Genomic DNA, 26,197 nt, shown 5'->3' on the forward strand with positions numbered 1-26,197 from the left:
AGCATGCGAATGGACGAAGGTCCTACAGCTCCAATTCTCCTTGCTACCTGCATGATTGCGACATACACAAAGTCAAGAAGAAGAGTGTTTTGAAATGGCACAGCAGTGCTGTATTTTTGTGTGTCCAGCAGACTCCAGCTGGCACGGCTCGGGGAAATCCCCAGCACATTCGATGCACACACGCACGCAGATCTACGTAGTCTACACACCTCTTTTTTTCTCTTTTGATTTGACTCGATTGTTCCCTTTCTATTTTCTGTGGTATCTCACTTCATCAAGTTCATGCCATCCTATTGATTGTCTGCTAGAGTTACTGTACTTGAGAGCAGCATTGTGGAGAACCTTTCCTCTCCTAGTCGGAGTTATTGACATTACTTCCAGACACAGGACACGTTCAGTTCGTGAATTCTGGAATCGGGGATTAAACATTCTACACTGCAATTGATTTTATACACATAGAATGTAGTAGTGCTGAATGAGATAGTCACCAATTGACGAGGCAGCGGGATGCTCTTTTATTGGAGAACTGAAACAGGGAGAGAACTCAAACGTATAGCCTAAGCCCGAGGTCCAACTCGCTCTGTAGACAGCTTAGTTCGTGCCAGGGAGTATTTTACTACTCCCTGGTTCATGCAACATGATGATGCTAAAATCCCTTGATAGATATTCTGGCTGGCTGCTGGTTCTTCTAATCGGATCAATCGCAGGTGCCCCATCATGGAGTTACATCAGCAAGCCAGAGGCTGAACCCGCGTCCAGTGCAACTATTACTTCAGAAAAGCTCCCTTCGCTCGTTGACGCTTGTTGCGTCATTGCAACAACACCGCATTCACCAACAGAATACAAGCATTTGCGCATGCAGGCTGCTGCTGCTTTTGAAAAGGATCACGCAGTGTGCGCAGTCCATCTATCTGAATATCCGGAGAGCTCTGAGGCGAGCAACCTGCTGTATTTCACTCACAGGGAGAAAGATTTATCTTGCTTACACCCACCACCGAAAGTGACACCAAAGGCCGAGCCGGTCACTGGTGTTTTCTCTGCTGAGCAGCTGGTGGACTTCATCAATTCGCACTGTGGCACATATCGCACAATCGACGGTACGTTGAATGCAGCTGGGCGAAAGCGAGAGGCGCTGCTAGGAAATCTGTATGACGTTCCTGAGCGGGATGAAACCAAGCAAGAGGAAGAACAATGCGAGCAGATTGAGGTGCCAACTACAGAGCGATTCTACCAGGACTTCCTGTCTAGATCAAAACCAGTCATTATCAAGAAAGCAGTGCAGAACTGGACTGCGGTCAGCAAGTGGTCGAATGATTTCTTCTACGCTCGATTCGGTGGCCGGCGGGTGCACGTGAAACTGTCCCCTGATGGCGAGTTTGAGGGCTGCGAATCCGACTCTAAATGGGAAGGCAGGGCCAAGCGACGAATGCCGGCGCACATCCGTAGCCAGATGGACTTTCCTGACTTGGTGGTGGTGCGACCCGCGACTGCCGATGTGCCGTTTTCTGCTTTCATGGATCACATCACGTTACGAGAGAGGCCGAACAAGAGTCTGAGTCGCATTGCCAGGGAAGGCAATGTCTCGGCTTATCTGGAATACACTAGCATACCGAACTATATGCCGGAGCTGGAAGACGACATTCTGCCCATGCCGTTTCTGCCGACAAGCATGCGTCGCGAGCACCTGAACCTGTGGCTGAGCGACGGTAACACCCTTGGCAAGCTACACTTTGATCCGTTTGATAACATTCTGGCTCAGGTGAGTCCCGGTACTATTCTCTTAGCTGTAACCATGGTAACACGTGCTACAGGTCTACCCTCGTTAGTAGACAACCTGGGGTTTCAAATTTCTTGCCTTAAACAGTCAACATGGCTAATAACGACTGCGGATATAACGACAATTCGCGAATAACGACAGAATTTCCATGCCCAGAGCAAAGTCCATTCTAACTGTACACTGTAACACATATAATGAGACTTTGCGAATAAGGACACTGTTCTGATGCCCCGCCGAGTGTAGTTATACGCAAAGTTGACTGTAAACGGGTTTTATCTACTATCCGAACTTGAATGTGCGCGTTTCAGGCGCCAGGGGATGTTTTGATCGTTGTCCACCTGGTCCACTGATGAAGTTAACCGATATCGTACTAACACGGGTCGACCTGTACCTAGAAACCTACTGTGTTGTACACTGTGCATGCGCAAATGGGTGTTTTTATGGCACATGGTTACACTTTCAAGCAAATAGTAACATTTCATTCTACTGTCTGTCTCTAGCCAAGCAGTCTTAGCTGCAGTCTATCCTCTGCGATGCTCCTTACCAGCATCCGGGTACATGCATGCACTGTTGTTGTGCACAACCCATCAATACGGCTCTGCTATGTATCTCCCACCTTGCCAGTGGACCAATCCACTGCTGGTGGGCAGCGGGACGTATTGTTTTGCCCGAGCTATGTCGCTTTTGCGTTGTCGATCCAGCCTCTTTTGGAAGTGGCAGCTACTAGCAGAGCTCCACTTATCAGGACAAGCTAGTGTTGTGTTGTAAGTCAAAGAAACGCCGCTGGCTGTGCTCTGTACGTGGCAGGCAGTGCGGAGCTGGCGAGTTGGACACAGCAATGCCGAGCAAATAATTATACATGCATTAGTGTGTGTGTGCGTTGAAACTACAATGGGACTAACGGGTACGACTGAGTCTGATGTGGTTTGTAAGGCATGTGCGTTTCAATGTCTGTGCGCAGCGCTGTGCATTGTGCTGCACTGTCACCTGCTGCTTATTTCAAAAGACGTTCTAGTAATACCCACTCTCTAGTTCACTGCTGACGGAAAGTAGATCTACTAGTGCTAGTGTTTCTTGTTGTGCATATACTGTGTAATTATTCAGTTTTGTTTGTGAACCAACATGAATACATGATATAATATATATTACTCGTATTGTCGTTCTCCCAGATTGACGGCATCAAGGAAGTGACATTGTTCTCCCCGCACCACAATGAGAGGATGTATGAGGGCTATATTCCGGAAGCCAAACTTGGCTACTCTGCTGAGCATGGTGGGTAAACGGGTGCTGGATGGAAAGTAGGGTGGGTGTGTGGGTGTGTGTGGGGGTGGGGTGTGTGTACGCGTATATGGACATGAGTGGGCACGAATTCTTGACGTGCACAGTGTTCTATTCTTCATCTTATGTATAAACAGGAATTCTGTGCAAGCATTCTGTGTCACACACTGCATGTGGCTCCATTGCTGCCGTCCATTGGCATTAGTGCAGCTCCATGTTGTAATGCAGTTCCACTACTTCAAGTACCTAAATTACTTGGCAGGACACTGTTCGATGTGGTCTTTCTGCACTTGCAAAGATCTCTCGAGTCCGTCGGTTGTGTATGGATGAGATGCTACTTGTAGTACCGCACTATTGAGGTATACTGACAGGCAGAAAAGCTACAAAATTCAAATTTAGTATGGTATTCTTTAACTTCTTTTTGTGCCAATGTCTCTACTGTTTCTTTAGGAGTGTTTCAACGCAGTCACTTGCTGGAGAGTACTGCTCTTGTGATGTCTCCTGTGGACATCAAGAAGCCCGATCTGCAACGCTTCCCCTTGTTTCAGAAGGCGCGCTCACTGAAGTGCCGCCTGACGCCTGGAGATGTCCTGTTCATGCCTGCGTTCTGGTGGCACGAAGTACAATCACGTCCCAGCCCGACGGCCAAGCGCAATTTGGCTGTAAACTTCTGGTAAGCAATGGCGTCTCTCTCTCTGATCACGATCCACATTGCAGTTACAACAAGTGCTGGGTAGGCCAGCATGGCTACTGAGAGTATGCAGTGACATTGTAGAATTGTCAGTGCTCTAATGCTACACGTACGGGGAAAAACTGTCCCAGAACATTTACGTCGAGTGGACTGGACGGTTCGATGGGCTTCTCGTGTGCTCTGGATGGCAGTCGTGAGTCAGTCAAGTGAGAATTGAATTCGGCAGGAACAGCGCGAGCTCCCATGTAGGGAGCAACACACGATTCCCCAGAACATTTACGACTGTTTCTATAGGGATTTTTTTTTCAAAGCCAACTTGCAATGTGCTTCATTGTCGGATGCATTGATGTGTTGCTTGTGCACGGACAGGCGTTGAACAAACGGTGGTAGTAGGTTTGTTTCTCTTTGTGAACAGATCAATTATTCCATGCTGTCTATCAAGAAAGCCCTTACATTGCTGATTCAGTGTAGTGTTCTCTCCACGTGTTTTGCCCTGTCCAGGTACACTCCTTTCCTGACGAAGAAATTCCCCTGTGCATCCTGCAAGCTCGATGTCAACCCGGCCATGAGGCATTTGCTGGATGAATTCTGATATAGCCCTGGTTATTTTCTTTCACCGACCTCTGCGTGTACCGCTTTTCGGAAGCAGTGCAACTCGTTGCATTCTTCACAAGCTACTCAGAACGATAGCACGAAGAGCCCGTCTTGTCCAGTAATTTATCACGTACATGTACACCAGGGTCCTAGTTTCCGATGGTTTATGGTGCAGGTTTCTTAGTTGCAAAGTCTTGACATTGTTCTTGAGACGCTGGGATCAGTTGGCTATATGCCTATATTCACCACTTCATTCACAGCCGTCTATTCAACAATGATGCTACTCACCGCCTGACATAGTTCTATTCTATTTGAAGTACTGAAGCATGTTTTATGCCCGCTGATACTTATTAGCTGCGTTGCGTTCATACGTTCAGCTGGTTGTCTTCATTCTCACCTTGTCTGCAAACAACTGCAAACGTTTATATCACCAGTGAGTCACCATGGAAGTTGATGATTCCCAGCCTACGGGTACAATGACGGTCAGACCATGTAGATCCCGCGACCGGGGCGGGCCTTGCCATCCCAGAGTAGATCTGCTCTTGCTACACTAAACACTATGCTGGTATCAGGCAGGGCATAGCTTCGATACATGAATAGTCCACAAAGGGGAATTATGACTTGTCTTGATATGTCTTGAGACTACTACAGCCTGTTGCTTGTTGACAAATGACAGAGCTTGATCGAGTGCATGTCATGACGTGACGTATCTACATTAATTCTATACATTTTGAACAAAAAGATCGTGCGTAATGGTCACGTGCCATGCTCCAGGTATTTTTGAACTGGAAAGAGATGAACGAAAATGCATGGTGTTCAAAACATCGTACAGTGTTGAGTTTGTCCTTTACATGATCTCGCCGAAAGTAGCTTCATCTTGGCTTGCATGAGGCTTGAGCCTTTTTGTACTTTTTTGTAGATTGCTGGAGCAGCTGGAAATGCTGGAGAGAAATTTCCTAAGAGGTTAGTGTAGACGCTGTAGAAATTGTACATGTACACCTCCTTTTTCTAAAATATAATATAAATGTGCAAAAGAAACCATCATAAACATGGAAATCAAACGTTACTTTGCATGTGTAAATGCGGGTCTGACCAGTGTTCAGCATTGGCATTGTTTCGCCTGCTCTGTTTCACAACTGACGACGCACAGTACAGCAGCTTGTCATCCACTATTGAAGCAAAAAGAGGCCCTGCATGGAGGGTAGCATTATTTTGGTTTCCCATAGCAGTGTCCAGAAGTTTAATTTTGAACCTGTCGAGTTTGATGAGGTACTAGATATGTTGAAAGACAAAAGATGGGCGAGTGGTCTGATGTGTCTCCCACTTCAAAAAAATTCTAAAATAGATAAATAACGGAATTGTGGGTCGGCCTCTGGATGGACACAGGAGCTCATTACCACGAGAACCTCGAAAGAGTGTGCATTGCACTTTCTAACCGAGGGGTTATATGATGCCATCATAGGGGCGGCAGAACCGGTCCGGTTTGTCGGGCCATGACCAGCGCTTTGGCCGAGCGGTTATGGGCTTGCCTGCGGAACACAAGATCCCGAGTTCGAGACCCGCGCTGGCAGCAGGGAGTGTTTACTGTACTAACAGATGCGGTGATGCATACATGTGCCACTGTATTATACAATGAACCGCACCAGCAATTAGGTGCTCACTACATGGAGTGTGGGTAACATGGATGCAGCTAACGAGGTTCGCACCCCTGCCGGGCACTGGTTGTGAGACTTACCATCACACCCTCGCCGCTAAGTGTTACATTTCCCGCCTTGGTGTAATCAGACATGGCGGTGGCCTGGCACAAGCGAAACTTCCTAAGCTGGTAGTGTTTCTCAACTCAATCGTATAGCCGGTGGTAACACAACGTCATGTGAACTTTACTTTACTTGACTGGTTTTCCACTCAACACAAAGCATAGTATGATCATGTCAGTCCCATAAAGTTTATTTCAATCATTTCATAAGTGAAGTCATGTCTTGGAGTCTGAAGTGATGTCGTGAAAGCGGAGTGCCCAAGGTTGCACTGGCCTTCCCTGCTCTTGCGTCACTGGGGCTTATCTCCTTCCTCCCTCTCTCTCTCTCTCTGTCTCTCTCTGTCTGTCTCTCTCTCTCTCTCTCTCTCTCTCCTCTCTCTCTCTCTCTCTCTCTCTCTCTCTCTCTCTCTCTCTCTCTCTCTCTCTCTCTCTCTCTCTCTCCTCTCTCTCTCTCTCTCTCTCTCTCTCTCTCTCTCTCTCTCTCTCTCTCTCTCTCTCTCTTCTCTCTCTCTCTCTCTCTCTCTCCTCTCTCTCTCTCTCTCTCTCTCTCTCTCTCTCTCTCTCTCTCTCTCTCTCTCTCTCTCTCTCGCTCTCTCTCTCTCTCTCTCTCTCTCTCTCTCTCTCTCTCTCTCTCTCTCTCTCTCTCTCTCTCTCTCTCTTCTCTCTCTCTCTCTCTCTCTCTCTCTCTCTCTCTCTCTCTCTCTCTCTCTCTCTCTCTCTCTCTCTCTCTCTCTCTCTCTCTCTCTCTCTCTCTCTCTCTCTCCACCGTTCTTCTGTTTTTCCAGATAGTACTTATTGACTAGCTATAATAAACATCGAGACGTTGGATTTTGAAACATGTCACTAACACGCGAGAAGAAGCGAGAGCTAGTAGCCTACCTGCAATCCGTTGGCTGTTGTGAACGGTGCATGCTCCGTTTCTTGAAGGTCTACCTTCCGTCAAGCTACATGAATCCCACGCTGGTTAGTCACTTCCCAGAGTACTCTGCAGGGTTTCCTTCTGTCACTTGCCGCAGGCTATGCAGTTTGCTGTGCCGAGCAGTATGCCCGTCTATTGTACTGATATGGAGTCTTTTTGCTCAGCATGTGCTGCCGCACATATATTCACACTTAGTGTACTGCTGGGGGCTGTCAGGAAACAATTTATTTTGAATTTAATTTATGCATCTGTATGTTTGTTCCTTATAGACGCTGGAAGCACTGACGAAACCCAGTGGTGAGACAGCAGAGGCACCGGAACAAACGGCGGCTGGCGGAAGCCCGGCTCTGGACAATGTGTCAACAAACGGTAATGGTTCTGCTGCAGCTGGTGTAGACGGCTCATCTGCTGCTGATAACACGGCCAGCGCTAAACCCAGTGCGGATGATGCTCCATGTGCTGTACCCACATCGCTGGAAGGCAGCGATCCTAGTGGTGTCGGCGACACTGAACCTGCTGCCAAATACAGACGGAATGTTGCTGGAGACCGCGAGGCAGCGTGTGATCCAGTCGATGCGCCCCAGCGGTCTGCACCAGCCACCAATGATGGCCAAACAGAGTGCAGCATGGAAGTACAAGAAGCAAGCAATGGAGCGCCTGCAGAATCAACACATATATCTAGTGCTTCGTCGTCGATATGCTCATCGTGCCTCGGCGTACTGCAGGATTCATGGCTAGAGAATATGGTTGGTCAGGTGAGTAGCGTGTTTTGGAGTGTGATCTTGGTGACATCCGTGTGGCATGTCTTGCAGTGTGATCTTGGTGACGTCCGTGTGGCATGTCTTGGAGTGTGATCTTGGTGACGTCCGTGTGGCATGTCTTGGAGTGTGATCTTGGTGACGTCCGTGTGGCATGTCTCGGAGTGTGATCTTGGTGACGTCCGTGTGGCATGTCTTGCAGTGTGATCTTGGTGACATCCGTGTGGCATGTCTTGGAGTGTGATCTTGGTGACGTCCGTGTGGCATGTCTTAACGCGGCATACGTAGAGGTGTGCGCGGTACTACGTGGATAGTCTACTGAAGTAGCCTGGGTGGGGGATGCTGTGCCCCCTTTGGCTAGACCACTGCTATGTTCTGGGCTCAAATTCCCCAAGTCCAGAGGGGTGCTCACTGCACCAGATGTGTTATGCTATTGTATCTGTCAAACTGTGGTAAGGGATAATATTCCTATTCTCAGAAATACAATATTTTGGATTTGGTATATCAGCCACGTGCGGCCATTAGACCATGGTTTAGCATTCTTATCCGTAGAAATACTGGCCACTAATGAGCATGCTTTCTATATGATTTTGTGTGTGTTTATACGGTAACTTTGATGCACGAGGCCCATGTGCACCTAGCCCAATATGTTGCCGCATGTGTGTGTGCGCGCGCACGTGTGTGTGTATGTGTCTTCACGTATGTTCACAGGTTCACTCACAAGTCGTCAAGGATGGTTATCAGTTCAGTTCGTTTACATTCTCTGTGTTCTTCCCACTGGCATCTCTTGTGCGAGAGGTAGGTAGCAGGAGAAAAAATGCCGATCTGTACACGGAGTGCTTCAGGCTAGGCAAGAACCTATTGAAGACATGGCATTTCTCGGTACACGGTTTCCTGGTATAGCTGTTTTGGTACTAATGATTAAGCCATAGGAAATTGAAAATGGATCATCCTTGTCAGCGGAGATGCCAGATCATTGCGAGAGCCGTTCGTTGTGGCAGTGAAGTTGCTGCCACTACTGCTCAGATGCCAGGTCATGGCGAAACTGAAAGTCGTTCGCTGTGGCTGTAAAATTGTTGACAATGGCTGGCAAAGAAATGGTGAAATTGGCGGTGCAGTGAATGTGGTTATGTGGTCCCCAGTGTATCAGATTGCTATTGCTGCGACTAGATGTATTGTTCTACATTGTACCATGGGTGATCGGCTGTGCGGTTGATCTTCTATGTGTGCTTATGATGCTGTGTGTGTGTGTGTGTGTGTGTGTGTGTGTGTGTGTGTGTGTGTGTATGCGTGCGTGAACGTGTGGTTTCATTCTGCTCCCGTTTTCTTGTGCAGCGGGCACTTGTTGCAGCTATTGCCGATGAATTTAAGTAAGTAATCTGTCTGAGCTGTGTGTACTGGTACCACATATACGAGTGCATGCGCTGCATAGTGATGGGTGTGTGAGTGTGGACTCCACTGCAGGATGTTAGTGTTAGAGGTCATTTTGCATGTAGTCCGCTATTTTCCCCACACAAGGCCCAGTGGAATACATCTAGAGTGGAGACGAATTTTATTCCATTGGACCTTGGATGTGGTAAAGCTCTAGCATAATGACCTGTCATCAATCCCATTGAGCACTCTGACCTGTGTTCAAGGATCATCTTGTAGCCTATCATCCTCTATTGCTAGATATACTGGCATGTACGTTGCACTGGTGTTCTTGATTGTCCTGTCACTCCGCTACATTACGCTGATTGCAAGCGGCACTTCGTGTTTGTGTCTGTGCAGAACGGAGGACGGCGTTCCACAGGTGAAAGAAGTTCTGAAGTGGGTGGCTAGTCCTCAGCTGCAGAAACACCTTGGTGTTGGATTTTCCCTGAACGTGAGTTTCACCTCTCGATCTTCCATCTCGTGTTGTCTTGCACCTAGAGTTTCTGAATTGCACCTCAGAAGCCCAAGATGTGAAAACGCATTTTCGGGACAATGAATGAGTGAAGTATTTTGAATGGAGAGATTTGGACAATAATGTGTAGGGGAAATGCAGCAGAACAGCTCATGGTGGCGGTAGGTAGTACATGCTGTCGTGCACAGTAATCAGTATATCAAGCTGTCAAACTAATTCTCTTAGTAGAGACTCGCATCCAGGTCAACATTCCCAGCTCCAGGTGTGTGTCTAGACCATAGCATGGACATCGCATAGCTGCACTGAAAACAGAGCAGGCTATATGCTGCAGCATTCAGCTGTTTCAGAGTGCACCTCCACTGTTGTCTCGGTTGGCGCAGACAACGTGCACATGGAGTGTACCGTGCCGTGCATGCTCCGACTCAACGATCAAGTGAGCACATAGCAACAATGCGGGTAGACAAGTGAGTGTGTCTGTACACACGTGTGCAGCTTACGCGTGGAATGACTCTTGTATTCTTTTGTTCTTTATGTCATGTATATGTTCTTGCAGAGTCCGTTTCAGATTGTCATCGCTGTGGAGCATCCTGAGAGTGAGCAGCTGGTCAGCGTACTGTAAGTACTAGTAGTATGGTACAATTTTAAACTGTCTTAACTGTAATGCCTAGAGTCAGGGTCTCAGACTCTGTCAGCTCTGTACTTTTGGGCAGATACTGTTAGTGCTGCGGGTCCTTGGCAAGAGGCTGGGAGAGGGTCTCCTCACTCTCTTGTCTTGCAAAATGTGCCATTGTGTTGTTGTGTTGTTGTTTTGAGAGTTTTGTATTATAATCACCATATCATTATGGTGCTGAGCTCACTGTTATCGTTGCTTTGTCATTTACACAGTGCTACTGGACTCTGTGCTCTCTGTGCTTGTGTATTCCATACAACAGAGCTGACAAGTGCCCAAAGTACTTTCCTGGCCTAGCCCGCAGCAGAGCCAAGGTAGGTTGTGTGTAGCAAGTGTTATCCGTACGTGTACTCCGTACAGTGCAACTGGAAAAGGGCAAGCCTGCAATGGGTGCATAGTGTATTTTAAAAGAGCAGGGTCCGGTCATGTGTACATACTAGTAGTAATTGTGTAACTGGAAAGTGCAGTCATCTACTTAGTGGGTATCGTAGCCTTCTGCTCTTATAGTGCGTTTCAAAAGTCCAGACCTCTGGTTTAAAAAAAACGTTAGGCCAGCATCTATTCCACATAAAAGCTGTGATCACTTTGTGCATAACATTTTGGAAATTGGGCGTCTGTTATCCAATCGCTTAGAAATTTACATGAGAAAAATTGCGTGAGCTGCCTGAGCAATATTCCGAAGAAATTTCTCTAAAAGCTCAAATCAAATTTGAATTATTTGAAAAAGTCTAGAGGTCTATACTTTTGAAACGCACTATAGCTTTCTTGGGTGTAGACTACTACTTAAAGTGCAGCAGCAGCCACAGTGTGCCTGGACAGCTTTTACGCTCCTGTGTGCACATGCTATGTGTACAACACATCCCTTGATCCCCGAGCTGCAGAGAGTGCTCAATGTCATAGACAGAGCTTAGCACATAGCAGACTCAACGGAGGACGTTCAGGTTAGTGTCTAACTCTGAGTTTCATGCCGCTGAGTCTGCTACGTAATCTGTGTACAAGCATATGTTCATCGTTTGTTTGCTTGCAGACAACAGCTGCAGCAGTGAATGTGACATCGGTCACCAAAGCACTTCAGGCGGCATCTGACGAGGACGTGAAAAGGTGAGTTTGCTTGGTAATGGCCATTGACTTAAAATACTTCAGTACTTGTGCGTATTACTGTTACATAAACTTACACAATGGCTAACGGAGCTACAGCTGCAACTCAGAATTTTATGGTTGAGCATTACGCGTCAGTCAGAAAAATAACTTAAATAATACTGATCATGCATGCTCGTGTGTGTGCATGTGTATGTGTGTGTGTATCTGTGTGTGTGTGTGTGTGTGTGTGTGTGTGTGTGCGTGTGTGTGTGTGCGTATGTGTGTGTGTGTGGATGTGTACGCGTGCATGCTCGTGTGTGTGTGTGTGTGTGTGTGTGTGTGTGTGTGTGTGTGTGTATGTGTGTTCGTTTGCGATTTTGTGTGGATGTGTACATCATTTATGTCTGCACATGTGTCCTCTCCTCTGCAGCTGGTACACGTGTCCTCTTGCACAGCCGACAGCACATGCAACATTGTCCCCTGTCTCTTGTCAGCATGGCTCTATCTACATTGCTGGCAAGTGCTACATACTAGCTAACAGTTGCGCTCAGTGAAATCCGACCGAAAGTGGAAAACTGGCGCTCTGTACCAGTTCTGATTACATCATTGTAATTTGTATTTGTACATGTGTACGTCCAGCCCCGCTCATGCCGCTTCCAGGGCGTCAAGGGCCGTGCAAATTTAGGGTGCCAAGTATGCACTCTGGATCAGATTTCACCGACCACGACTGTAGTAAAACCAGTAGCTATAATTGCAGTGGTTCGTGTTTGTGTACTGCTATTTCAGGCGTGTACTTCAGGTAGCTTCCAGGTTTCCCCGGAGACCCCTGGGCATTTAGTCGATTTAGTTGTGCATCGTCCCTACATCCCCTGTGTCTTGTTTTATGTTGGTCTCCGGATGTTTCTCAGCAGGGCTATGTGTCAACAGTAAATCACATGCTGCAGGATTAGGGAGGTTTCGCTCTACGTAATTACGTATGAAAATCCGTATGTCGTACGTGCCGGGGATCGAGGGCAACTTTCATACGTAAATCTCTCTGCGGATTTCCGTAGGAAAGCTCTTTCGTACGTTGGGTCCTCCGCAGGACGTTTTGAAATATTTTTCGCATTTTCCGGATTTATCCATGGCAACGTTCAAGCCGCGCGAATAAGGTACAAACACCGCGTACACCACGTGCAAAATAAAATGGAAAACGCGGTTTTGGTTCGTGGTGCATGCGGTGGGCACATGCAGCCAACGCGTCTCCGAAGCAACAAGGCATGTTTAGCAGTCGTGGAGAAATCACGTAGAGCGAAACCCAACAGCTCCGATTTTTTCGTATGAAAATTACGTGCAGTTCCTACGTTATTTTCATACGTAATTCCGTAGAGCGAAACCTCCCTATTGTCATTGACTGGTTGAGTGGATCACTGGTGCATGGCAGCGAGTCTGGAAGCGCCTATAGGCTATAGCATAGGGCCGACCTGTGTCTTGACGTTCCTTTGTCTACTTGTGCTACTGGTTGTGTGATGTGTGCACGTGTGTGCAGGTCGCTACTGTAAATATTCCCGTGAGCTGAGTCAAACCCCGTGGCTGATCGACGGCCAACGGAAAACGGAGACCTCCGTGCAGGTACGTACTAGAGTTAGTTCTCCGTCATACCGTGCTCAATACCACAAGGGGCAGAGCTTTCTTACAAATATGGTAAAATGTGGTTTTATTGTGACTCAAGTTACACGCTTGCCAGTACGCGATCATCAGGCAAAATCAACATACCGTTATGTCTCGTATAGAAGAAGGTGCTTTAATACGGCCGTATAAGCCGGGTTTCAAACCATGCTTCTATTCAAGTTATGCTTCTATTCAAAACATGCTTCTACGTCAGCATCATCAGTCTACACTGTGCAGTGCATTCTGCCACACTACTGTGCAAGTACATCAACATGTCTTTGCAGAAAGCGGCTTCTATTCAAATCATGCTTCTGTGTCACGGCTCGCTTCGAAAAATCGGCTTCTATAGACCCATTGCGCATTGCCAAATATGGAATGCATTATTATTGTTATTATTATTATTATTTCAAAATTTTGAAGGACGCTTCACGCAGCTTCATTATACTTGAATTGTTTGCAGGCAACCTGCCTACACTCAAGAGAGCACTGCATTTCACACAAATCCATTGGTATCGTTACAACGTTTCGGTCTTTATGACCATCATCAGGAATGAAGTGGACATGGAAAGAACAGCAGTATAAAAGAAGGAGGCAAGCAAGCAAAGCGCGGTGCATAGTGACAGCGCGCGTAGAGAAGTGCAAAGCACGTCATGGCGGGTGTGCATTACTACATATACATGACAACACAAGCACAAACGGCGAGGAAAGTAGATACTGCGCTACAGCAGTGATAACAGCCCAGTTACAGTCTCACACCACCAGTGAGGTGTCTAGAGCCCCGCGCCACTCGCAGTAAGGTGGTGTTATAGCAGATCCCAGCCACTGTTGTTATTAATTTCCGGGGATCGCTCCCTGATATTGATTGCCTCCCGGATCCTCCTCCTGGGGCGGTCACGCTCAGAACCGAGAACCCGGATACCTGAGAAAGCCGTTGCTCCCAATGGCAATGGGTCAGATGCATGCTTGGCCGCGAAATGCTCACCCAGCGCGGTGCCGCTCACTGTGTTGCGTGCGTCGTCGTTGTGTTCTTTTGTCCTGGTAGCGAGGCTGCGGTACGTCTCTCCGACATATTTATCACCACATTTGCACTCGAGGTGGTATACCACGTTTCGCTCTGTGCATGCTTCTGAACCGGACATGCAGGCGACACAAGCAGCCTTGGGCCGCCCCCGTTTACGGGGCTTGGACGGGTCTACATACCTGCGGCATGGTGGTTTGCGGAGGGCAGACGTGCAAATCATAGAACTTAGACGGTGGTTCCTGTAAATCAGCTGGGCATTTATCTTGTACTTCCGGAGTAATTTATGAATTTTGTTGTGGATATACTCGGTGTGAAACGGTAGGTTGAGGGTGACACGGTATTCATTCTGCACTCTGACACGTCGGGGGCGCATAGCTCGTTCACGTGCCGAAACTATAACTGACTCTGGGAAGTTGTTGAATTTTAGGATGTTGGTTACTTTTTCTTCACTTCTTTTTAGGGTGTCGGCGTCGGAGGATAGGCGGACGGCACGCAGGAACTCAGAGGAAGCAATTGCTTTCTTTTGCTGGTTGGGAACTGACGAGTTGTAGTATATTCCTCTCAGACCAGTCGTTGCGGCCTGCGGCAGCCCAGTTACAAACATCTCCATAGTCCTCGAACGCATCCTCAATCAATGTCTCCAGTTCGTGCCAGCACACCTGGAGAACACTGTTGAAGCACTCCAGTGTATGAGGAGCGCGTTTCCCAACCTCAAGGCCCCGCCCGGCACCATCATTGTGACTATGGATGTGGTGGCCCTTTACCCTAGCATCCCGATTAACGATGGCATTGCAGCAGTCATGAGAGTCCTCCGACAACACGAGGGCAGCATCGATCTGTTCGGTTTCCGAATTGGGCAGGTCAAGGAGCTCCTCGCACATGTGCTGAGCTCCAACTACTTCCGGTTTGGAGCGCAGGTGTACCACCAGAAGGATGGTGTGGCTATGGGCAATAACCTAGCGCCCCCCTTTGCCATCCTGTACATGCATGACCTAGAGAGTTCGCTCTTGCGTAGTGCACCTGCCAGCCCAGTTCTGTACAAGCGCTACATCGATGATGTTTTCATTGTGTGGATCCTCGGCCCGGAACTTCTGCAGAGTTTCCTAGATCACTTCAATAATGCCGATCCTAATATTAAATTCACTCACCAATCCACGGAGTTGACTGGCTCAATCAATTTCATGGACACGACCGTCCATGTCTCACCAGATGGATCTATATCCTATGAACTATACCGCAAGCCATGTCACAGCGGACTGGTATCAGACTACAACTCGTCAGTTCCCAACCAGCAAAAGAAAGCAATTGCTTCCTCTGAGTTCCTGCGTGCCGTCCGCCTATCCTCCGACGCCGACACCCTAAAAAGAAGTGAAGAAAAAGTAACCAACATCCTAAAATTCAACAACTTCCCAGAGTCAGTTATAGTTTCGGCACGTGAACGAGCTATGCGCCCCCGACGTGTCAGAGTGCAGAATGAATACCGTGTCACCCTCAACCTACCGTTTCACACCGAGTATATCCACAACAAAATTCATAAATTACTCCGGAAGTACAAGATAAATGCCCAGCTGATTTACAGGAACCACCGTCTAAGTTCTATGATTTGCACGTCTGCCCTCCGCAAACCACCATGCCGCAGGTATGTAGACCCGTCCAAGCCCCGTAAACGGGGGCGGCCCAAGGCTGCTTGTGTCGCCTGCATGTCCGGTTCAGAAGCATGCACAGAGCGAAACGTGGTATACCACCTCGAGTGCAAATGTGGTGATAAATATGTCGGAGAGACGTACCGCAGCCTCGCTACCAGGACAAAAGAACACAACGACGACGCACGCAACACAGTGAGCGGCACCGCGCTGGGTGAGCATTTCGCGGCCAAGCATGCATCTGACCCATTGCCATTGGGAGCAACGGCTTTCTCAGGTATCCGGGTTCTCGGTTCTGAGCGTGACCGCCCCAGGAGGAGGATCCGGGAGGCAATCAATATCAGGGAGCGATCCCCGGAAATTAATAACAACAGTGGCTGGGATCTGCTATAACACCACCTTACTGCGAGTGGCGCGGGGCTCTAGACACCTCACTGGTGGTGTGAGACTGTAACTGGGCTGTTATCACTGCTGTAGCGCAGTATCTACTTTCCTCGCCGTTTGTGCTTGTGTTGTCATGTATATGTAGTAATGCACACCCGCCATGACGTGCTTTGCACTTCTCTACGCGCGCTGTCACTATGCACCGCGCTTTGCTTGCTTGCCTCCTTCTTTTATACTGCTGTTCTTTCCATGTCCACTTCATTCCTGATGATGGTCATAAAGACCGAAACGTTGTAACGATACCAATGGATTTGTGTGAAATGCAGTGCTCTCTTGAGTGTAGGCAGGTTGCCTGCAAACAATTCAATTATTATTATTATTATTATTATTATTATTATTATTATTATTATTATTATTATTATTATTATTATTATTATTATTATTATTATTATTATTATTATTATTATTATTATTATTCTCAATTCATGGATGACATGGTGTCAACCAATATAATGAATGAGGGCTACCAGCCATGGAATAAACAGAACAAGAAGGCAAAATGCACACGCAAAATATGGCAAGTTAAAATAAAAATAAAAATGAAATAAAAGTAAATCAATCCAAAACCAAAATCAATTGTACAGTTAGCATATGTGATCTACTTTGGAGCTTGAAGTAATACACAAAGAGAATGAAAATCAATGATTAGTAAATGAAGATCGACGTACGTGTATATTTATCAAGCTTAAAAACGCATTGAGGGTGTTGCTGGACTTTAATTGCTGAGGAAGAGAATCCCATAATTGGTATGCCAGGAATACAGGCGAGTGGCTCATGGAATTGTTTCTTGCAATCGGGAAACGAAGCGAGTTCCGGCTTGTTGAGGATTCATTGAACCAGTTTTTAAAGGAATGCTGCACATGCTGAGGGGCAGTTATAAGTTTGATTTTGTGAATGTATACGCAGGAGGATCGGTCAATGTAATGTTTCAGAGGAAATGTACAGCAATTTTCATAGAAAACGGCTATGTTGGTCTCGGGCGGCAAACGAAGTATTGCCCGGAGAATCCGTCGATGCACAATCTCCAGCTTTGCAAAGAGGCCATTACCAGTGCCACACCACACCACACAGCAATACAAGAAAATAGGCAAAACGTATGTATGATCAAAGGTCTTGCAGTATTCCGGTGAAATGTGGGGGAGATGGCCATAAAGAATACCGACGACTGAGCTTGCCCGCTTTTCCAGATTCTGGAAATGGTGGGACCAGTCCAATTTGCTATCAAGTGTAACGCCAAGGTGCTTGTGACAAGAGGTTATAGGTATCGGGGTAGGATCATCGGGGAAATGGAAAATAAAAGTTTGAAGATGTGCAACATCTGATGACGCGTTGGGGACGACACACATGATCTCGGTCTTGGCGGAGTTCGGCCAGAGTTTCCACCTTCGCATCCACTTGACCACACAGTCTATTCCTACCTGCAGGTCTTGACATGCGACGGGGAGCGACCGGTGACTAGCCAGAAGAGTGGTGTCGTCCGCATATAGCGAGGTGTTGGGAATTGCACCGATATCATTCACATACATTAGAAAAAGCAGGGGTCCCAGAATTGATCTCTGGGGGACAACAGAACACACGCGTTCAGGGTGGGACAATTGACCCGAGATATTTACTTGCTGTGAGCGACCACACAGGTAACTCTCCAGCCACCGCAGTACGCGTCCTTGAATCGAGAATGATGCGATCTTAGCCATCAGCCCACGGTGCCACATAGTATCAAAGGCTTTAGATAAATCGAAGAAGCAGACTAGGCTGTACTCGCTGCGATGGCGATTGTCATGCAGGGATTGAGCAACTCGAAGTAGCTGCCAGGCTGTTGAATCACCTCGACGGAATCCGGACTGTGATTGATGGAGATATGGATCTACATGTACATATAACATGTCATACATTATTCGCTCGCACAGCTTTGATATCGTTGAGAGAAGGGATATGGGACGATAGTTCGTCGGATCCGTTCTTGCGCCTTTGTTTTTGTACAGCGGGATGACGACAGCAGCTTTCCAGGCAGTTGGAAAAATACTGGTGGAGAAAGACAGATTGAATAGCAGACTCAAAGGAAGCGATATCGACGGGCCAATCAATTTCAGCAGATCGTGTGTAACTCCATCAGGTCCCGCAGCTTTCCGGAGCTTTAGACGCTTGATGCATTTATGCACGGCATAGGGCGTGGTGAAGATAGAGGTGAGCGGCGGCGCAGTCGAGGCGTCCTGCAAAGGCGGGAGCGTCCACTGAGGGTTATCCGGAGTACCAAATGCAATGAACTGCTAATTTAGGGCATTTGCAATGTGGTCAGGTGATTTGATGTCAGATCCTCGGACGGTGAGGCGTGATACAGTGGGTTTTCCGGTGGAGTCCGACCGCAAACTTCGGATAAAATTGTGTAGATTCGGTGATGGTGTTTGGGCCTTTTGGGAGAATGAATTGAGAGTGCGGAGAAATCTGCGGTGAGTAATGCTTGCGAGTACGCTGGGATCAGGAATGCACTGTTCAACACCCCAGACGACCATGCCCAGGTGGCTGTGAAGGGTGTTTAGGGTACAAATTACGTCATTGCGCAATGGGTCCATTCAACTCATGCCTCTATACAGGTCATGCTTTTATACGCGACACTACAATAACTTGTTTCACAGAGTTCAGAACAGCTTGCTGCTCTGCCCCTGGGTATTGAGGACTGATTGAGCAGTGGAAGTCGCCTGCTGTGTACTAGTTCATCGTTTGTTGTGCACTGCTCCAGTGTCTTTGGCTGGCTGGGTGGGCGCATTGCTCAGTTGGTAATCAGGGCCGGAGGAAGGAGTTTTGGAGTGGTCCGGCCAACCTTTGCGGGGGGTCCGGGGGACCTCCCCCGGGAGAAATATTTAAAATTTACGTGAAATAGAGCGAATTTGGGCACCTCTTAAGGCTCCAGAAAATGCAGAAAATTATAGTAAAAGAACACAAACACAACTTTTTTTTATCCATATCATTAAAGCCATACAGTGCCGGTCATGGAGTCCTGAGCTACTTCGAAGCACATCATACGTCGGCAGTACAGTCGAGCCATGTACCTCTGGATTTTTTTACACCGGTTTTGCACGAATCACATGGACCATCCAGCTGGGAAAGTGGTCCGGCCATGGCCGGACCAGCCTGACCGGTTCCGCCGGCCCTGGTAATGCTCTGCCTCTCTACACTGGTGTAGACGGTAGTAGTGTCCATGAGAAACCAGCCCCGGTTGTTTTAGACCTTGGGCACCTGTGTATGTCTGTATGAACATGAGTGCAGAGTTCAGAGTATTCATCATGGCTCCTTTCAGTACTCTACGCCACTGGCATCTGGCATGTTCGTGACTAATCTAGCCTTAGCCTGGCGCATGGCATGGTGCTTTATGTCGGTGTTTCTCTCCGTGAAAACCGGGTAAAGAAAAGGCATTTTCCGTATGCTATTTCGGTTTTTCTGCACCCAGGAGATAATCTGTGATCCGCTGCAGGCCGAGGCAAAAGCAACAGGTACTGTGTTTTTTTTCAAGTACTCACAAACTCAATTGCAGCTACTTACACTTACACATAAGGTTTCCTAAGCACTCGATACGGTCTCTTTGCTCATCATCAGGTTGAAAACAGTAAAATGATGGTGGGGCAGACCCGAAATTTGTTCACCTTTTTTAATTTTTAGTTTGCAGCAAAGAGTGTTTAGGAAACCTTAGGTACTGCGCTGGTATGCATTCTGACATTGTCTATCACGTATGTGCTCAGTAACTGCTGTGCAGCATGTGCTTTGTGCTGCGGGCGTTTGCTTTTGTTTTGGTTAGGGGTGAAACAATTATACCGAATACTCGAGTACTCGCTCGGTTTTTTCAAAAAGAATCGTACTCGGAATAAATCAGAGTACTCGTTCTTACATGGTACATGCATTTTCCACAGAAATCTGTAGTTTCAGTGCAGCAGTCGGCAGTTATTGATGTGCAGATCATGTGGTGAACATTTGTTCACGAGTAGAGAGAGCCCAAATGACCCACCAACCAATAATTCAATATACCCGAGCAAAATGACTGCCACTCGGTTCAATCAGGGTTGTATCATGTGATTTTAAGGCCTTCGGTGTGCTATTTTTAGGAGATGAAGAATACTCGAATACTCGAATATTCGATCGGAGAAAATCAGAGTGCTCGAACTCGGGATCTCAGTGCCAACTTTCACCCCTAGTTTTGGTGTTCTGCTCGTCCGTCACCTGTACCTGTGCCTTCCATGTGGATTCAAGTTGATCTCTTTTCTGCCGTGTCTGTAGGTTTGCACGGTGCTCAAATAGTGCTTGGTTTGATAAAATCTTGGATATTCCTCTTTTATTTTCTACACGCAGATGTCAAGTTCTGCTCTTCTGGTCGAGAGGATGTCGATGTCAGAATGTTGGGCAAAGGTGAGGCATGTTTGATATCCTTCGTCGGGCATGCACTAAATCATCGTAGACACAGGGACGTTAAAACCTATATTCTGAAGTAGACGTTTTAGTATCAAACGATCGGCATCTCGTCATTCGAAGTCTGGGCTTCGGTTTTGGCGTGAATCGCTCTCTCTCCATTCGGTAGTAATTCTGTTTGCTTTGTTTTAAAAGGTGACTCCCACCTCTCAGGTCCGATTTTTTTGGTTTGAAAGGTGGCTACAAACGATTGCACTTTGTTCCTTGGGTTATCTAGTGTATGGAGACGAATTTTTATCAAGTTCTACGCCACTAGTGTTCAACACCAAGAGAAACGGGGTAACTACGGACGCTACGGCCAAAAACGATTTTCCTGCATTGTTTAGCCTAAATTGGTATGAGTAATGCTATGTTTGGCCCCTCCCCTGAGTGAAACCGGCCGGTAGAACTTGATAAAAATTCGTGTAGTGTGGGAGGGACCTTATGTAACCAATGTACGTGTGACCAATTTTGATTTCATGCTTGTGTGCAATTGTCTGCCCAGGGCGTCCGTTCTGCGTGGAACTGGTGGATCCCAAACGGTCTGTCATCTCGGAAGAACGTGTTGCTGAACTTCAGTTGGTACAGGCACTACCATAGGCTGGCTTACCGTGTGTTAATTAACTTTTTTAGGAGAATCTCAGAGATCATAGTGGCTTGCCATGTAGTACTTCAGTGTGCTGTGTAAAAGGCATGTACATTCATGACCCTGCTCTTACAGCTTGTGACTGTTCGGTTTCCCTAGTGGCATTTGTAAATCATGATCGATGCTCATTTCTTGCTCGTGGTGCATTGATTTTTAGAAGCGTCCTAATCCTGCTTCTCCCCTTTGTGTGCCTACGTGTGCCTGTTGTGAAGACCATCAACAACAGTAGCAAAGACGTGCAAGTGCGGGATTTGCAGATGATTGATAAGTGAGTAGTAGGGGTGTATGAGTGGTGCAAGCTAACGTGAATTGCCAACGGATATTGACCCATGCCATTCTGAGCAGAGACTGGTGCGTTGAGTAGATGCGTTGAAGCTACCAAGTTTGTCGGAAATCCTTTCTTCAATATTGCTGAAGATGCTGACACAGAATGCAAGTAGAATGCCATCGCTCGTCGCATGGATCCAGGCTAGGTGTAAACTTCGAATGTTGCATGATCGCGTGGTGACGGGTTCTTCGTCTTCACCTTGGGTTCCTCTTTTAGTACCTCGCCACTGGTAGAAAGGGTGTCTCCTCTTGTCGTTCTCACAGTGCATATTTAACTGGCATGCAAGTATATTGTTGTCTGCGAGGAGTTCATCCTCGCCGTCCATTCCTCTGCCTGTGTCCACTTGTCGTGTCCAGGTCGGGAATAGAGCATATGAAGGAAGGTGAAGCCGACAAGATTAAACTTTACCGGTGAGGAGTGTGAACAACGACATATTCATGGTCACGCTCATCTTGGTATAATCTTCGTTCTCTTCATGCCATCTCAATAGTATATTTATGAGATTCTCCGGAGGCTAATGGCCAAATGGCTGCCTGTCATGGCAGTTTCTTTTCATATGTGCAGAGCTGACCATTAAATCCACCCTCGTGAATAAGGCAGTGCAGGCCACTGCATGACCCTAGCAGTGTAAATAAGGCAGTGCAGGCCACTGCATGACCCTAGCAGTGTGAATAAGGCAGTGCAGGCCACTGCATGACCCTAGCAGTGTGAATAAGGCAGTGCAGGCCGCTGCATGACCCTAGCAGTGTGAATAAGGCAGTGCAGGCCACTGCATGACCCTAGCAGTGTGAATAAGGCAGTGCAGGCCACTGCATGACCCTAGCAGTACAAACACTGGGCTATGTACTTAAACACCATGTCGTGTTGTGCACGCCGGGGCGAGTTTCACTGGCCGATCCCGTACTAGCCATCTAGTGTAGCACCGTCACGGTTTGTGTCGATGACGTCATCATCACCTCATTGTGTTCGGTTTCTGCTGCAGAGCGCTCATACTTGTTCCCGGTGGAGTTTCATGTGTTGAACTCGGACCCATCTCAGACATAAAGGTATGTGTATTGCCAATGTTCTGTGATGGAGAGTTGGTGGCAGAGAAATGTGCTGCCGCAGATCTACTAAGTACTTCGAAGTACCGCAGTGTCTGCTCTAGGATTTCAAACCAACCGGGTACATGTGTACCTGGCACAACCATTGCAACCAGGTCAGAACCGGGTCCGTTCAAGTGCGGCTAGTGCATGTGCATCAGGGAGTTGTAGAAAGTTTAGGACTCCCTGATGTACGGTGTATTCCCAACCGGGTCACAGGACCCGGTGTTCTTTTTCCAAACGGGTCAAAGTACCCCTCAACCGGGTCAGCGACCTGGTTGACCCGGCTCTGGAGCAGACACTGTACCGTGGGTATTCTGACTTGGGCCTGCTTCTTTTCTTTTCTAATCCTTTGCGCTTTTCGTTCTTTTAAAAACAACTCCTTCGTTGTTCTCTTTGGGGCTCTAGATTTGTTTGACTTTGCGCTCTTTCTTTTCATTGCATATGGCGTATGACTTGAATGTGTAAATGGCTGTGTTGGCATCTACAAACAATTCAGATAGTCTTTGCTCAACTGCCCCGTTTTTGTCCGTGATGATTGTACGCAGCTAGCTGCACGTTGCTGTGGAGCTTTCTCCCGTCGCCGGTTACTGGGACATATACCTTTCTTGAGCACTAATTTACCTAAAAAAAGAAATGATCTCGATTACAAAAAATTAATGTGTCTCCTTCATGTCAGGTGTTTCACGACTGAGTACAGTATGAGTGAGTCATCCCCCCTCCCTCCTTCTCTCCCTACCCGTTTCAACCGCTTGCCTTCGAGAACGCAATGCGTAGGCCACGCTGGGAATGCTGTAATGGGCCTCAGGTCATTGGTGTAAAAGTGTATCTTGGCACGGGTCCAATACTGCAGTGCAGTTAGTGGTTAAAATTAAAAGGTTTCCCAGCAGCTGAGCCGCTTCAGTGGGACTGCTGCTGTACGCGTGTGACACGCCTTTCTTGTGTGGTGTTTGCGTGCTGCAGGAGCTGGTACTGAACCAGAAAACACCACTCCGCGTGCTACACAGGTGAGACCATCTGGCAAGAACTGCTGATGTATGCTGTATGCTGTATGCTGCGTATAAGTTACGTTCATTCACTGACTGGTCTGGAGGTAGTACACGTGTGCATTGTGAGGGCGGAAGCATCATCCACTGGGATCTCGCTTTAATTTACACGTTTCTTGTTACGAAAATACCCGTACGTGCGAGTGAACTGGATAACTGAAACCCTGGCACATTGCACTCCATGGTGCTCACGGTAAGTCTGCTCTTGATGGCTGATTCTCCAACGGTTGGTAAGGGGATCGGGGAAAAAAGGAGCGGATAAGCAAGGTCTGACTGTGCCGCATGCACTCGCCTTGACCAGTTGGCTGGATTCCTGCCCGTATGTAGCTATAATGTACTCCAAGGACTTGTACTGGTTGTGGCTATCTTATCAAGTATACCTCATATTAACTTGACATATTCTGAGCAGGTGTGCCTGTTTCACGGTTGTCAGGGTTTAATTAAGTGTGCTTGGCTTGGGGCGCGTGACTTGTCCCTCAGCCCATGCTACAGTTCTAGCGTTGCTCCGCATTGGCTGCGGGCGCGTTATTGCAGCGAACAGATTACACACAAAGAGCCGAGCACTCTCGCTACCTGCACACTACAAATTTGCTGACTAGTAATTACACAGCACCAACCCAACCGTTATCCTGTTTGCTGCGTTGGACTGTCGCAGCCTCGCAGGTCAACTTTGACCTCAGGCTCAGGCATCTAGTGAAGACTCTGCCCAGGCAGCAGAACACTGCGTGTTATACAAGTGCTTGGCTGGCGAGCATTTGGGCAAAGATTTGGCTACTGCTCTGTGCTACAGTTGTGACCAATGTAACTGTGGCATGTCCACACTTTGTGTTGCTAATACCCGCTACTGCCTCATCCTCCTCTTTCTCCAGGCGTACACTGATGGACCGGCAACGCACTGTCCACAAAATGTCAATTGAGCCTGTCGACGACCGCCACTTTCACTTGTTCCTCTCCACCCAAGCCGGAACCTACATCAAGGAGTTTGTTCACGGCGACATGGGACGCACCACCCCGAACCTCGGCTCTCTGCTTCAGGCCAGTGTGGATATCATCGAGCTGGATGTCATGGTACGCGATGTTTGGTGCTCGTTTGTGCGCTGATGCTGGATAGAGCGCTTGCATGTATTCTCCGACAGTGCCTGTGGTGTATCTTGCATTGTTTAGTGTATGCAATCACAAACTCCAGTGTACACTGTACCTCATTCGAATTTTCATTACACAACATATTGGTGCAGCTACTGACTCAAAGTTAAAGTGTACCCTTGTTTACTTTTCCTCCGTGTCATTGACTGTTTTCGCTTTATCTTGTATGTTTGTGATCATAGCCTTAACACGCTACCATTCTCTTTGTTTTCTGCAGGGTGTTGAACTGGACTGGCCTCCAGCACTAAGCTGATCCATTGAGTGCCATCATGTGAGCTCGCCCAAGGCAATACCTTGCATATGGATGTGTTTCAGCATGGCAACAGGTCCCTGCTTTCTGGCAGCAGTATCCATGAGTGCTATTGCATGAAGACAAGCTGCAAATTCCACCCCCACAAGCAGCATTGGGCCCCGCCTAGACATGCCATTCTGCTGTCCTTTTGCACATTCAGGGCATATTGAGCTTTCATCAGATCTTTCTGCAATATGATTTCTTGTTTTGTCGGTACTGTAATCATACCGTTGCGCTCAGTGATTTCATATTCTATCAGTGTACATGTACGCTAGCTTGATGCTAGCTACTGCATGCTTCAGATCAGATAGTAGCACATAATATGCTGGATTGTGAACTAGAGTACAGTAGGTTTGTTTCACTCCAGTGGTGGAGTTCATGGTACTGTGAATGCAAGGAGTATCTCACAAACGTTGAAAGAAAAGAACCGAACTTTTCAGCTCATCACCGCGTGCTTTTGTAAGACGCTGTGTTCTAAGCTCGGACTGTAAGCACATCTTCTAGCTAGCACTGGCCAGGAGTCCAATAGAACTTGTGCAAACACTGGCATGGCTGTGAGCAGAGAGTCGTAAAATTCCGGTATTTTACGACTCCCTGGCTGTGAGCCAGAGGATGCGCTTATGTTATGGGAGCTACGTATACAACATGAGCCGGCGGTTTTGTTTCAGCTAGTGGCTAGTGCATCGACCAGACGACCACTCCGCTACTCCATACAAAGCAGGGAGTAGTACAATAAACTTCACAAAGGTATTGTACTACTCCCTGCTACAAAGCATCTCAGTTGGTGGTGTAATCGCATAACCTGTAGTCCCTGTAAGGCTGTAGCTTATTACTGCCAGTTGGTAGCGTTGCTGGATTTCGTCTCAAATGAGATGCCGTGCGAGCGCTTGTTTACATGGAATTTGTTTGGTCCTAGCCAGGATGAAGCAACATCCGTCAAGATAGTTGTCCTCTGCGCAGATAAGGAATTACAGGGGGTGTTTCAGATCGACCAAGTTGAGCTCATGCATCGATTCTGGAATGAAACTTAAAAACTTTATAGGCAAGCAAGCATGCACAG

The 26,197-nt window shown here is 47.5% G+C and overlaps 3 protein-coding genes across 4 annotated transcripts in view; 2 read left to right on the forward strand and 1 right to left on the reverse strand.

The window, feature by feature from the left end:
• Positions 1-92, reverse strand: part of LOC135816017 (ubiquinone/menaquinone biosynthesis C-methyltransferase UbiE-like) — a 1,393-nt gene extending 1,301 nt beyond the window's left edge. Inside the window, exon 1 of the mRNA XM_065329375.1 lies at positions 1-92. This exon is cut by the window's left edge and continues 1,301 nt beyond it. Within this exon, the coding sequence (XP_065185447.1) occupies positions 1-53 (53 nt within the window). The 5' untranslated portion in view covers positions 54-92.
• Positions 93-239: 147 nt separating this feature from the next.
• Positions 240-4,968, forward strand: LOC135816016 (uncharacterized). The gene is made up of 4 exons (XM_065329374.1): positions 240-1,759; positions 2,947-3,049; positions 3,506-3,728; positions 4,248-4,968. Exons 1-4 carry the CDS (start codon positions 638-640, stop codon positions 4,336-4,338), a joined length of 1,539 nt encoding a protein of 512 aa, XP_065185446.1. The 5' UTR covers positions 240-637; the 3' UTR covers positions 4,339-4,968.
• Positions 4,969-5,152: 184 nt separating this feature from the next.
• Positions 5,153-25,581, forward strand: LOC135816015 (tRNA pseudouridine synthase Pus10-like). 2 transcript variants are annotated; one of them, XM_065329372.1, is made up of 20 exons: positions 5,153-5,303; positions 6,882-7,059; positions 7,285-7,770; positions 8,485-8,571; positions 9,109-9,143; positions 9,544-9,637; positions 10,212-10,273; positions 10,591-10,642; positions 11,356-11,429; positions 11,839-11,924; positions 12,937-13,019; positions 19,612-19,654; positions 20,505-20,561; positions 21,106-21,182; positions 21,459-21,514; positions 21,931-21,984; positions 22,557-22,620; positions 23,620-23,663; positions 24,572-24,770; positions 25,063-25,581. In XM_065329372.1, the coding sequence occupies exons 2-20, from the start codon at positions 6,934-6,936 to the stop codon at positions 25,096-25,098; spliced, it is 1,815 nt and encodes a 604-aa protein (XP_065185444.1). In that variant the 5' UTR covers positions 5,153-5,303; positions 6,882-6,933; the 3' UTR covers positions 25,099-25,581. The 2 variants fall into 2 exon arrangements, with proteins under 2 accessions (XP_065185444.1, XP_065185445.1); XM_065329373.1 differs by having other exon boundaries at positions 6,886-7,059.
• Positions 25,582-26,197: the final 616 nt, after the last annotated feature.

This window comes from Sycon ciliatum, chromosome 4, assembly GCF_964019385.1.
Source record: "Sycon ciliatum chromosome 4, ocSycCili1.1, whole genome shotgun sequence".
In the NCBI taxonomy this organism is placed as follows: Eukaryota; Metazoa; Porifera; class Calcarea; order Leucosolenida; family Sycettidae; genus Sycon; species Sycon ciliatum.